The sequence below is a fragment of the Rana temporaria genome, chromosome 1 (assembly GCF_905171775.1).
Source record: "Rana temporaria chromosome 1, aRanTem1.1, whole genome shotgun sequence".
In the NCBI taxonomy this organism is placed as follows: Eukaryota; Metazoa; Chordata; class Amphibia; order Anura; family Ranidae; genus Rana; species Rana temporaria.
Window position 1 is genome coordinate 469,742,852 of NC_053489.1, and position 14,171 is coordinate 469,757,022.

At 45.4% G+C, this 14,171-nt stretch overlaps 1 protein-coding gene across 32 annotated transcripts in view; it reads right to left on the reverse strand.

The window, feature by feature from the left end:
• ANK2 (ankyrin 2) overlaps positions 1 to 14,171 on the reverse strand; it is a 711,894-nt gene that overhangs the window by 69,724 nt on the left and 627,999 nt on the right. For all 32 annotated transcript variants that reach the window (XM_040328781.1, XM_040328751.1, XM_040328698.1 and 29 more), the window contains 3 exons: positions 13,125 to 13,353; positions 4,155 to 4,280; positions 3,774 to 3,896 (listed from right to left, as the gene is read on the reverse strand). In XM_040328781.1, coding sequence (XP_040184715.1) covers positions 3,774 to 3,896; positions 4,155 to 4,280; positions 13,125 to 13,353 — 478 coding nt within the window. The remainder of the gene's footprint in view (positions 1 to 3,773; positions 3,897 to 4,154; positions 4,281 to 13,124; positions 13,354 to 14,171) is intronic.

Genomic DNA, 14,171 nt, shown 5'->3' on the forward strand with positions numbered 1-14,171 from the left:
ATCTTACCTGGCTTGATTGAACGTGGTGGATATCATTTATATCTCTGGCTGATTTGACCACTGTAACAAGGGTCCACAGTGGAGGATAAGAGGCAGTGTGTTTGGGTGACGGTGGTGGCTCTCCCTCTTTCCTGACCAAGTGGGTTTCTCACCATGATATGTGATACATCTTAAGACTGCTTTGAGGATTCATCGCCTTGCAGACTATATCTTTAAGCGATGCACCTTTTTTCCTTTTTTATTCTGAGACTCATTTATTATCTATTCAACATTTTCTTATGTTTAACCCTTTGGCGTGGGCGCCTGCCCGCACTTAAGGGTTTTATAGATGCCGGAAGGCAGGGCGGGTGCAAGCAGGGACCGGGAGCTTTATGTTAGTCGCCGGAAACTATGCCAGAAGCGCGCAGAGAACACACTCTCGGCACGGCTGATTTTGCAATGTTGCAAGCAAATATGCGGCCACTGGGCGCCAAGGCCCACCCTCCGAGAGGCTGCATGTTTGCGTTCCGTCAGTGCCAACAGGTTAATGGGGTTGATTTATTTAAGGCAAATAGACTGTTCACTTTGCAATGGAATTTTGCTTTTGTTTAGTGGTTGTTGTGAAAATTTACTTTGCAAAGAATACCCAGTTATGGGCAAGAAAAATTAAAGAACAGTATTTTTGCTTACACACGATTGGATGATGGAAATCAGCAGAGCTTCACCTCTTTCATTGAGCTAAAGGGAAATTCCCATGCTAAGTAAACAGCCTATTTGTTTTTAAGAAATTAACCTCAATGACTTTCCTCCTCCCTTATTTAAACTTCTGCATTGCCATGTTTTATGGTTCCCTACGGGTGATTGTTACTACACAGGCAAGTAATGGCTGCTGCAGAACATAATAACTTGCTTGACGGTGCAGCTCCGATCAACCTTTAGAAGAGAGGTAATTATGCAGGATATTTTGAAGACTTTTCATTTTAGAAGTCTACAAAAATAACACAGTTTACCTGTAAAAAATAGGATTTTTGTCCAGGGTCAGAAAAAAACGACCTTAGCTCTGGGCCCAATGCCGCCATAAGGAACCCCCAGAACATAAGTGGAGTCCTGTAGCCACTGCCAAGTGCAGGAAATACACCAGTATAATAATAAATGGAACAGTTTGTGGTTCTTAGCCGAGTGGAGAAACTTCAAAGAATTTAGAGCAAGTACAGAGAAAACCTGTGCTTATTGGCTGACTGGAAAAACTTCCAGGATTTTAGTATCCAGCATGAATTTACCAGCGATTGCTGCCTGACCAGCGAGACTTCGATGATTTCTGTATCCAGCATGAATCTACCAGCATTCGCTGACTGACTGGAAAGACTTAGGCCCCGTACACACGACCAGTTTCCTCGGCAGAATTCAGCTTCCGACCGAGTTTCTGGCTGAATTCTGCCAAGAAACCCGGCCGTGTGTACAATTTCGCCGAGGAAGCCGACGAGGAGCTCGACGAGGAAATAGAGAACATGTTCTCTATTTCCTCGTTGTTCTATGGGAGCTCTCGGCCCGCCGAGCTCCTCGGCGGCTTCAGGGCTGAACTGGCCGAGGAACTCGATGTGTTTGGCACGTCGAGTTCCTCGGCCGTGTGTACGGGGCCTGACAGGATTTCATGCATGCATGAATCTACCAACAGCTGTTGATAGTAAAAAAAAATTCTAACAAAGAATACTGATAAAAAAACATCCAATTTCATGAGGACACTAAGGCCCAGATTCACGTAGATGGGCGCAAAATTATGTGGGCGTAACGTATCTCATTTACGTTACGCCGCAGCAAGTTTTTCAGGCAAGTGCTTTATTCACAAAGCACTCGCCTGTAAAGTTGCGGCGGCGTAGCGTAAATCACCCGGCAGAATTCAAATTTGGCGGGTAGGGGGCGTGTTTCATTTAAATGAAGCGCGTCCCCGCGCCGAACGAACTGCGCATGCGCCGTCCCTAAAATATCCCAGTGTGCATTGCTCCAAATGACGTTGCAAGGACGTCATTGGTTTCGACGTGAACGTAAATTACGTCCAGCCCCATTCACGGACGACTTACGCAAACAACGTAAATTTTAAAATTTTCGACGCGGGAACGACGGCCATACTTAACATTGGCTGCGCCTCATAGACCTAGGGGCAACTTTACGCCGGGAACAGCCTAACGTAAACGTTGTAACTTTATTGCGTCGGCCACGCGTACGTTCGTGAATTCGCGTATCTAGCTAATTTGCATACTCGACGGGGAAATCGACGGAAGCGCCACCTAGCGGGCAAAAAAAAAAGCAGTTTAGATCCGACGGCGTAAGAGACTTACTCCTATCAGATCTAATGAATATCTATGCGTAACTGATTCTAAGAATCAGTCGCATATATACGACGGTGCTACGCAGAGATACAACGGCGTATCTGGAGATGCGCCGTCGTATCTCTTTTGAGAATCTGGGCCTAAGGGAATTTGAGCAGGTGAAATGTGAGAGGGATTATAGCTTTAGGCTCAATTCACACCATGGTGTTCCGTTTTGCAATCCCTGCTATTTTGAATGGAAACAAATCCAGATGCAATTCTGCTGCGCTTGTCACCTGACACATTGCAGAAAAATGTCACAGAATCGCAGGATGCCCGATGCCCAAAATAAGTTCTTGTATGTTTTTGGGGGCGTCTGGCATCTGTGCGCAATTTGGTGCCATTCCAAATAGCGGGGATCGCGAGGACATGCCGCAAATAGTGGCATATATGCAGCGATTCCACCCGCAAAATGGAACGCCATGGTGTAAACAGAACCTTAAAGTGGCAGGCCTTCAGTTTTTATCTGCCTAGTGTCTGTTTCTCCTGTACGTGGCAGTATAATCCTATGTTGCTTAAGTTCCATTAAGCTGTGACCCTCAAAAGTAAACTTTGCCCTGTTTTCTTAATTTTATTACTGGCCCCTTTGTTATGATTCCTCAGATTGCTACATTGTTTTGTCCTTGCTCAATAAAATTATGCACGTAAAATGAACCCTACTAGTACAGACCAGAATAGCAGCACCAACCACCCAAACCTTACTTTAACTGCCAGTCATGAATTGCACAGTTCAAAACTTCAGATAGGGAGTTGTGCATTCACAGAAGTTTAAGTGATTTTTATTTTATTTTATTAATGCCTACCTAATAACAATTGCAAAAAATGTTGCAAAATTGTAATGATTTAAGCAGTGGCGGCCGCTCATAAGGGGTGCATGGGCACTACCCCCCCCCCCCCCCCTAACCATTTGTCCAGCCTCTAATCTCCATGCAGGTTGCCGGATGCATGGATTGCAATGAATTTCATTTTTTTTAGAACCACATCATTAGAGCCTGAGGCTCTACTTGGTTTAAAAAATTGGTGGGCTCAGGGCACAGCGCACTATGCCCTGAGCCCATCCTGTTGTGTGACATTAGCAAATTAATATTTGCTAATGTCTTCCTGCTTCTCCTCCTGGCCAATCAGGAAGCAAATCCTAAAACTGAAGACCCGATTGGGTGTGTGGGCATGGTGTGCGGTGGCTGGCTTTAGCGATGGGGGGGGGGGGGTTAGTGTGGAATGGTGAGCTGGAGCGACGGGGGGGGGGGGGGTGTCTGTGGTCAGGTCTGTCTGACCTATGAAGCACCAGCCACCACTGGATTTAAGCCTGACCCACATAGCAACAGAATGAAAAATATAGAAACAGAATTATGAAACAAAAATGATAGCCGGTAGATTTTCATGCACATTTTATATAGTGGTTTAAAACACTGTAAACAAAATGCTTACCTTGCAATAAACTGGCAATGTGATATTTAGATTGCAGATGGCTTGCTGTACAATGCCCCTATTAGATTTTGGTTCCTTCATGAAAGACAGGCGTCCACAAGGCTCTTGAGTTGTGTCTCGTACCTGATTTTAGAAAATAATAGAGCTCATAACATATTACTGTCTCAGCAGGTCAAACTGAACAGCATATACAACACTGCACATCCAGCTTTTAATGGTAATGAATAAAAGAAAATCAGACAGGTAACATCGGGAAAAAAAGAAACATATTAATTAGAAGATCTGATGATGTTTGGCCAAGTACATACATATTATCCTCAATCAAATGGAATGCATATAAAGTCAAGGGATTCAATTGTTCTATCAACTACTTCTTAGTACCTTGACAAACAATGGAAGTCTGTTCTCTTTAAAGGCATAGAAACTAAATATATGATGTTGCCCACTCTTTATTAGAGGTACTAGGTTTCCAAAACAGTCTACATAGATTGGTTTTCCTTCCAGGACCTGAAAAAGAAAACACAACATCAGAGGCTGCATAGGGCTGTAGGTTCCAAAACTGAATATATATGGAAAATTCCTCCTTACAGGGTTGTTTTAAAACAAAGCATCTGTCCTCACGCTGCCTGTGTGTGACATAGATGTTAGAAGACTAAGCTATGACAATAAATATAGTCCTCCTTGGTCACAAACATGTTAAAAATAGCATGAAACAATGTAAAATGAAAATGGCAAACACTGTACGGTAAAGTTCTGGATTTCTAAGAAAGTGAATAAAGTTGGGAAAGGGTGATGTAAAACATTTTTTATTGTAATATTTTTTTTCATTTTTGTATCAATAATTTATTGATAGTTTATAGATAATCCCCTAGGTAAACAGTTAGATAGTGAGTTAAAAATGAATAAGCATATGTGAATTGGTTTACTTTTCAATTACAGACACACCCCTCTTTTAAGTACACAATGAGGTTTATTTACTAAAGCTAAAAAGTGCAAAATCAGGCTCACTTCTGCATCAAAACCAATGAGCTTCCAGGTTTTATTACCAAAACTTAATTGAATAAGCTGGGGTTAGAAGCTCATTGGTTTTGATGCAGAAGTGAGCCTGATTTTGCACTCTCCAGCTTTAGTAAATAAACCCCAATGTGTACTTAAAAGTGGGGTATGCCTGTAATTTGTAAACATGTCCATTTGCAGTCGACACAGCCATGCAAGACAACACAGTCAGGAGTGACACGCTATACTGCAGTTAAATTTACATAAAATCATTTCGAATTTAGAAGATGCAAAACCACCACCACAGGTAGAGACCAGCAGGCACCTTATCCATCTGTACACAAGGTCTGTTTTCTTACTGAGCATCATAGGAGCTGAAAATGCTACGTAACAACAGTAGCATCTTCTTTTTAACTTCAACTCTACAGTAAGCAAATACATATTGGTCAAGAAATTGTTCTAGCCTGTGATCAGAAAACAAAAGTGCAGCAGCACACAGAGAAGGCTATCCCTGTGCTCTCTCTTTCTATAAGATTTTAGGCAGGGCAGGATAGACAGTACTGTATCATGTACTAAAGCAGTCTTTTTCAATCAGGGTGTCCAGGCACCCTAGGGTACCTTGGCAAAATGCCTAAAGATTGCCCAAAAACAAGCCAGCAGGTGGATCAAATCTGCCTTTTTGTTACACAAACCACAGTTTTTTTTATTGTGTAGATTACAACCCTGGACACTGTGAGTGAGGGCCAGCCGCTTGCATCCTTTGGGAAAGTGGTTCAATGTGGTTTATATTGTTATTAAATACATTTTTTTATTTATTCCAAATAATGATACAAAAAATCCCTGATGAAGAGTGTTTTAAATATGTTTACTTGAAACGCGTTGGGTAAACTGCTTTTCTGTCCCCACCAGTTGATCTGGGGGTTTCCAAATTTTATGGCGGATGTATCAATTTATCTGTTTCATCAAATCCTCATGTTTTAAATGTAACGTATTGGAATGTGAATGAATGAATTTGAAACTTTCTTTGTATAATAAATAGATTTTTTTGCCTTAAAAATTCCACAATAGAGGTTTTCTATACTTCTTAAGTTAACAAGGGATGATGGCAACTACATGTCCAAATACATGATTCGCCCAAACTTAGCCACTTGCATCCTAACAACTGATGATGTAATTGGTTGATAAGGAGGACGTCAGGCACCTGCCTTCTTGTTTTCTCCTCTCCTGCCCCTCTCCATCACCACAAGGGTCACTTTAGCTGAGTGAAAGAAAACAGGAATGCTGGATTACTAGCCAGTACCAGCGTGCAAAGGTGTATAAGCTTTGCGAGAATAAATCACTTCTAATGTTGATGAATTGAAATGAAAAGCATTCTCTGAATGCCATCCTTCTTGAGGGGCTGACTTCCTGTGTGCAAAATGCATTAAGCCGGCTGCTCAGCACGGGACCCAGGAAGCTGGGCATCACTGGAAAAAATCATTAAAGTAGTAGTGTCTACTTCAGTGATTTTCAGCTTCCAGAGGTATTTGCCAGGTATGGTATATACATAGTTACCGTACATCAGTCCAAGCTGGACCATTGTAACTAGGTAAACATATATCATGCCTGGAATTTTTCCTTAACCTCCCTGGTGTAATGATTATGTCAGATTTTAGGTGCTGAAAGCGGTACCATTATTTTGCATGGAAATTTGGCGTTTTATATTGTAGGCCTGTAATTCTTAGGAATAACTCACTTAAATCTGTCCAAACAAGAGTCTAGTAGACATCCCGGGTATGATAAAGTTTGAAACACAAAATCATAAATTATAATATAATAAATAACTATAAATAATAACAAATAATATAATAATAATAAAAATTAATCAATGTAATCAAATCAAAAACACTGAAATTTGCTCAGTTGCAGAATTGTCACTGTCGCTGTCATTACTTTATAACGCTTTATAACGCTAATGGTACTGAAATTCCACCCCGAGTCAGACTCGGGAATACCACTAGACAGGTTAAATGATCAGCAGATGCAATTTTCACTTAATACATGAACTCACTATTGCAGACTACTCATGTATTGAATTATACAGGGTTTCAACTTATTTCTGGTAGCTTAAGGAAATTGGAATTTCAGTCACAATTCTGTGAGTCTTAATGTACTCCTCGGGTTCTTTTTTGTGACACAGTGGGGGTTATTTACGAAAGGCAAATCCACGTTGCACTACTAGTGCAAACTACAAGTGCAAAGTGCACTTGAAATTGCACTGAAAGTGAACTTGAAAGTGCAGTCCCTGTAAATCTAAGGGGTAGATCTGAAATGAGTGGAAGCTCTGCTAAATTTAATTATCCAATCATGTGCAAGCTAAAAATAGGATTTTTTGTACTCACCGTAAAATCCTTTTCTCTGAAGTCCATGGACGGACACAGCTCCTTAAATCTTGACAAGTGGGTTATGTTCCCTGTTTACAGGAGAGGACTAGGCAGAAACATGTTAAATAGTTAAATACATGTTACATTAACAGAGTTGAACAGCCCCGCCCAGGGGGCGGTCCCTCCAGACATAACCCTCCTCACTGCAGCTTGCAGCCTCAGTTCGTAACAAGCAGTACAAACCTAAAAAGGAGGGGTGGGAGCTGTGTCCGTCCATGGACTTCAGAGAAAAGGATTTTACGGTGAGTACAAAAAATCCTATTTTCTCTTATCGTCCATGGACGGACACAGCTCCTTAAATCTTGACAAGTGGGACGTCCCCAAGCAGTGTCAAAAAACGAGGGGTGGGAAATATATCAGTAAAAACAATTTTAACTTCACCCCAAAACAAGCAGAGCTCCTCAACGGAGGAGGTGCAACTTTAAACAGCCGCCGGCAAAAACTAGCGGCTGAAAAAAACATCATAAGATGCACTCACAGCAACCATGTAAGTTCTGGAAAAAGCGTGAACGGACGAGCAAATCGCCGCCTCGCACACCTGTGAGACCGACGCATGATGTCGGAAAAAAAAAAAAAAAAAAAAAAACCCAGGAAGCACCAATTGCCCTGGTCGAAAGTGCCGTGACCGGAAAGGGGGGCCCGCCCTTAGGAGCATAGGCCTGTATGACGGCCTGCCCGATCCACCGAGAAATGGTGGTCGACGAGACCGCCAGGCCCTTTTGTGGACCAGACACCGACACAAAAGAGAGTCAGAAGCTCCGAAATGGAGCCGTAGTAGGCTGGTATACCCGCAAAGCGCGTACCACGCCTAAAGTATGAAAGGCCGAAACCTCCTTCGGAAGAAGGGAAGGTCGCGGGCGCACCATCACCTAATCCTTATGGGGGATCAAGCATGGCGGCTTGCAAGACAAGACCGCCAACTCAGAAACCCCTCTAACAGAGGTAAAGGCCACTAAAGGGGCCACCTTCTGAGATAGTGTCAAGAGAAAATCTCTCTGATGTTTCCAAAAGGAAGGTTCCTGAAGAACCGAGAGCACCAGAGTCAAAACTCATGGGGGAAGAGATGGGCCAAGTGGGGAAAGTATATGACAAACCCCTTGCACACAAAAAAAGGGGACCCACCAGGGAACGGGCCGCAAAAAGGCCACTAAAAGAACACAGCCAAGGCTGAAATCTGCCCCCAAACGGTGCTTTAAGCAATTTTTAGATCCAATCCAAGCTTTAAAAACAGCAGGACCCTGGACATTGAAAGTACGCCCGTGGACGTCACTCCATCCCTTCGCACCAAGAGAGGTGCGACGGTAGATCCTCCGGAAGAAGACTACGGTGCCCTGTTGAGATGACCGAGTCAGACAGACCCTGGTCACCTAAAGTCTGGCTTCCAATAACCATGTTAAGCAAGTCAGTGACTGTACAACAGGAGGAAGTATGGGACCTTGAGACAGGAACCTCCTGCCCTGGCAATCGCCAGGGTGCCTCCGCTACCAGGCGCCCGATATCAGCGTACCAAGGACGCCGAGATTAATCTGGAGCGATTAGAATCATCGGGATCTCCTCAGCATCCACTCTGTGGAGCGGCCGAGGAAGCAACTACCATGGAGGAATGGCAAAAAATCACCGATACAGACAACACAGGGCCACCAGCGCGACTGACGCGTCTGTACAAGATCACTAGACCTGGCCACTAACTGACACCCTTGCGGCGGAGACAAGCTGCCAGGAGATCCATGCCATGTGAGGTTCACCTCCTGCAAGGGAGCCGAAACACCCCAAGCACAAAGACCAGTCGCCCTGGTCCAGCATCTGGCGACTCCAGTAGTCTGCCTGCCGGCATACCTGATGGTAGACTGAAGCCACGGCCGTGGCGTTGTCCGGCTGAAACCAGATTGGTCGACCACAAGGAGAAGCATAGCCTGATCGCCTAAAATAGTAGGACAATGAACAGTAGACAGCACCTGGTATTCCCAGGCGGTCTTCCACCAGGCACTAGCCAGGCCCGACCCTGGGTAGCTACCGAGACCAGACACATTCAAGGAGGTGTGGTCATAGGTCCCGCAAGTCCAGCGACTCAGGGCCGACTGGACCCCCCAGTTTTGTGAACCTCCAGGTTCACAACCCGTGAGCTGGCATTCGTCGTAAACACCGACCACTGGAAGGAAGGAACAACTTCCCGGACCGAAGAGTCGGGAATCTCTGTCACCAACTCAGAGAGACTCTGACTAGGTGGCGCACAGGAATCTAATGATTTCAGAGACAAGAGATTTTTACCACCTGGACAGTAGTTCCACTGGAAAACCAGGGTGTGGAACTGGGCATACAGTACCACCTTGAAGGAGGCTACCCACAGACCCTGAACCAGCAGGCGCCCGGAGAGAAGACCGATTGCGTGATGCCAATACCTTCTCCGCAGACTGAAGAGTCTGCAATTTCTCCAGGGGAAGAAGGACCTTTGCCACTGAGGAGTCTGGATCAACACTAGATACTCCAACGCTGAGTCGGAACCTAGCATGCCCATAATTTGAACCCTGGGTCGCACACATGTAGGGCAGGCTTGCTGCCACTGAGCTACACTTTCTGGCCTAAACGTTTAACATCCACCCGAATCTTCGGAGGGTCTGAATGGGAATAACCCATCCACTAGGTCGGAGACAGAAGCTGCTCTCAGAAGAAAGTCGTCAAAGTAGCCAATGAGGCAAAGCCTCGCTGTCCCAACAAAATTCAAATAAGTGCGAGCTCCTAGCTGAAAACCCATGGTGCTGACGCCAGATCAAAAGGGAGGGCCACAGGCTGACAGAGACCCTTCTCTCATCACGAAGCACAGAAAAAAACACTGTGACATGTGCAAAACGGGACATGCATGTATGCGTCCCTGATGTCCGAGGACGTCAGGACATCCCCCGGATGAAGCGCAGCTACTCTCGTCCTGCAGGAAAGGTAAAATTACCTTGCAGCTTAGCAAATCCCACACTGCCCAAGGCAGACCGACGTGCCGGGAGGGGAAGACACAAGGACAGAACTTTGTTCTGTGGATAGGAGGAAACCCTATCTAGTACTCCGAAGAGACCACCTCGCAGACCCACTAGTCGGAGAGCAGGGAGGTTTCACTGAATTGTGAACCTGCAAGCCGCCCCTCCCACCTAGAGACAGGGAGGGAAGGCTATATACATTGGCAGGATTTGGGTGCCGGCGTGATCGGCTTATGCACCCAGGGACAGATTAGTCCCCCAGCTGGGCCTTTGACGCCCTGGGAGGGTTGCCCCTAAATAATACACACACATAGTGTGTATGTATATTATGTAGGTGTATGCACACATGTCTTTGGAGGAAACCGGAGTACCCGGAGGAAACCCACACAGACACAGGGAGCGACAATGCAAGCTCCAGGCAGATTGGCGTCAGTGTGCAGATTGGCGTCAGTGTGCAGATTCGAACCAATGACTCTTTTGCTGCCAAGTAATGGAGTTAAGCACTACACCACCGTGTGCATAAAACCATTCTGAAACAGACGCCCTGGATAACAAGGGCGCAGCATTCAATGAAGCATCACAGACCTATATGAGGCCCTGGACCAGCTGGTCCGCTAGGCTAATAACCTCAGGAGAGAGTCGGTGCTCCTCCACTGTCTGGTGCAAAATGCTCACTCTGTGAGTTGTATACAGCACTAGGGGTCAGGACTACTCCAAGATGGCCGCCGAGCGTTCAGAACGCGGCCACAGGAAAAAGGCCAGCACAATGTAAGCTGCGCCATAGCGTGGCTACGACAAAATGGGCGCCAATGGGAGTTTTCAATGTAATTGAAAAATCTCCCAAAAAATAGCGCCAGCGACCACTGAGACCCCAGTGTAGTGGCCACAATAGGCCGCAAGCCAGACCCCAGCATGGTAAACATGGAACGGGTCAGTACTTCGGATCTTCTATCAGTCAGATCCATACAAGTAGGGGTTCCCGCCCGGCGGTGAGGGACTACAAAAGCCCTCAGTGGCTTTTCTCATTCCGCATCTCAGAAATGATCAAAGAAGGGCACAGAAGGAAAAAACCTATACAGCGGTCTGATTTGTGTGATCCAAAAAAGACCGAGCCCTCAGCGGAAACCCAGCTGCACTATGCAGCTTAGGAGAGTCCCTTGCAGCAGTAAAAAGCGCACCCATAAATGCCTTATTCTGCCTTTTTTTTTTTTTTTTTAACTAGGTACCTAGTCCATGGCTCCATAACAGAGCATTCCCCAGGGGATAGCGGGGGAAGGGGGCACTCTTTTACCACCCGCCCGCAGTCCACCCCCACCCTGGCACAAACTGTGTCCAGGACTAACAATAAAAACTCTGTGGGAATCACAGGTGCTAACACCTGCTGCCACCACCAGCATGTGGGGAAGGACCCAGATACTGACTCCAATATTTACATATAGTGTGTATTATAATATGCACACCTGTCCATACAAATAGACAAAGGCTCCTAGAGCCCTATTCAGGGCCTCTCACCCACTTGCTGCGCTGACCAGGGGTAACCAGGGGACTCCCTCAGGAGGAGACTGCACAGCGCTGCCTGTGAGGAAAAGAACCGTGAGGTAACTTTTGCAGGGACCTGTGTTTAAACAGGAAAAGCCTCATAGGGCTGTTTTATTTAAGGATAAGACACAGATACAGCATAAAAAGCAAAACCATTACAGGTGTCACCAATCAGTCAGCGTCTGCTGAAGTATAATCATAAACATCTGTGCTCATCACAGGGCTTTTTACCTCACAGGAAAGCCCAATACAAAAAAGAAAAAACACAGGCCAGATAACAGTCCCCTCAGGAAGGCCCCCTCCCCCCTGACAGCGGCAATGTTAGCAATGCAGCAAGGGAAAGGAGCAGGGAAGTAAGGGGAAGGGACCCCCGAACCCCAGGAATGCCCAGCTGTACCAACCCACCGAAGCAGGAGGGACTGTACTTACCCGTCCGAGCGAGGACTCGCTGACGCATTCCTGACAGACCTACAACCGCAATGGAGGTAGCTGTCGGCCCGGTCCACTGTGATTGAGGCAACACCACAGCTCAGTCATATGTGGACCTCGGAGCAAAGCTCACCGGCCACCTCAGGAGTCATGAGGTATGGCGTGGCAGACCAAGCCTCTTTGCAAAGGTGTGCCCACGCTTGCTGGTCGGACTGAGTAGACTACAAGGATCTATAATATCCAGCCTGTCTCTCAGCCAACAGTTGAAAGAAGATTCTTCAAGAAAAAGTAAAGTAAAATAAAATTTCTCCTCAGGGCGCTGGGCCCAAAGGGAGCCATACGTCCTTCTCCTTTGCTAGGCAGAACGAAACTGAGGCTGCAAGCTGCAGTGAGGAGGGTTATGTCTGGAGGGACCGCCCCCTGGGCGGGGCTGTTCAACTCTGTTAATGTAACATGTATTTAACTATTTAACATGTTTCTGCCTAGTCCTCTCCTGTAAACAGGGAACATAACCCACTTGTCAAGATTTAAGGAGCTGTGTCCGTCCATGGACGATAAGAGAAATGCTGTTTTTTTATTTTCCTTGCATGTCCCCCTCGGATCTACAGTGACTGCACTTTCAAGTGCACTTCCAGTGCAATTTTAAATGCACTTAGCACTTGTAGTTTGCACTTGTAGTGCAAAGTGGATTTGCCTTTCGAAAATAACCCCCATTATACTCTAGGCATACTGTGAGCGCTGGCATACAGACAAGTATCAGTAAAGCAGTGAGCCTGAACACGGGCTGGTTTTCTGCCTACGCTTGTATATCCAGGTTAGTACCACTTATTATTTAATTAATAAATACATAAATAAATAAATAAATAAATAAAATAAAAACACATTGGATGAATAACCAGTCAGCAATGAAGCAAGAAATTTCTCATACTGTAATTAAGAGGTGAGGTTTAGCATGTTAAATGTATAAAAATGTATAAAAATGTATAAAAAAGGCTCACCTCTACATCTCTACTCCTAGCAACTTCTGCAAAGTTTTCCTGCTGTTCCAGTGTCTTGTCCACCTTGTCATCTGTCATACAGAAACATCTCAAACGTGCTTCAATAGGGTCATGGGATTTGGCAAATACAACAAACTTGGCCATATAGGGAACACATATAATTTCTCTGTAAACTTGGCTAGCAAATGTAACTGATTCTTGGATTTGTCGGCAATCAATTAACCAAAACCTACAGAAAAAAAAACAAATGGTATTAAATATGGCAAGAATAGTATATATGGCTGAAGAGATTGATTGATTGATTGATTTTTGAGCTTAATTAAGCGCCAAATGCCCACTGTGAAGTGAGCGTCTAAGCGCCGCTGGTGAGATGTAACTTTGAATCAATCCGTGATGAAGAAGAGAGAGAAAAGAGAAGAGAGGGCGGTGAAAGGAAAGGGTATCCAGCCCTTAGGGGAGCAAGAGGAAAGAGCCGTGAAGTGTATGAGAAAAAATATAAAAGAAAAAAGGAACAGTGGGGATACTAGAGGAGGGGTAGAAGACATCATAGTTATTAGAGAGGCAAGTGACCCCTTCAATGAGGGGGCGGACTGTGAGAGGGAAAAGAATATAAATTTATCCATAGGCCTGGATGAACAGCTCAGTCTTTAGTTTTTTTCTGAAGAGGAGCAGGTTAGGTGTCATCTTAAGTTCCAAGGAGAGGGCATTCCACAGCATGGCACCCCTACTCTGGAGTCGTTTGCCTCCCATGGAAGAAAGTTTAGATGGAATGACTGTGGCTAAATGTTGGGTCATGGATCTTAATGGGCGCGAGGGTTCATAGTGCACCGCCAAGCTGTGTAAGTACTTGGGACCCTATCCCCAGTATGCCCGGAAGAAGATACAGAGCGTTTTAAAGATCACTCTCTGCTCGATAGGGAGCCAATGAAGTGATCTCCTGGCCAGGCTAATATGGTCTCTTCTCGATAGACCGAGTACAAAGCGAGCAGTGTGGTTCTGAACCACCTGAAGCTTATGGGCCCATTTCTGCGGGGCACCCAATAGGAA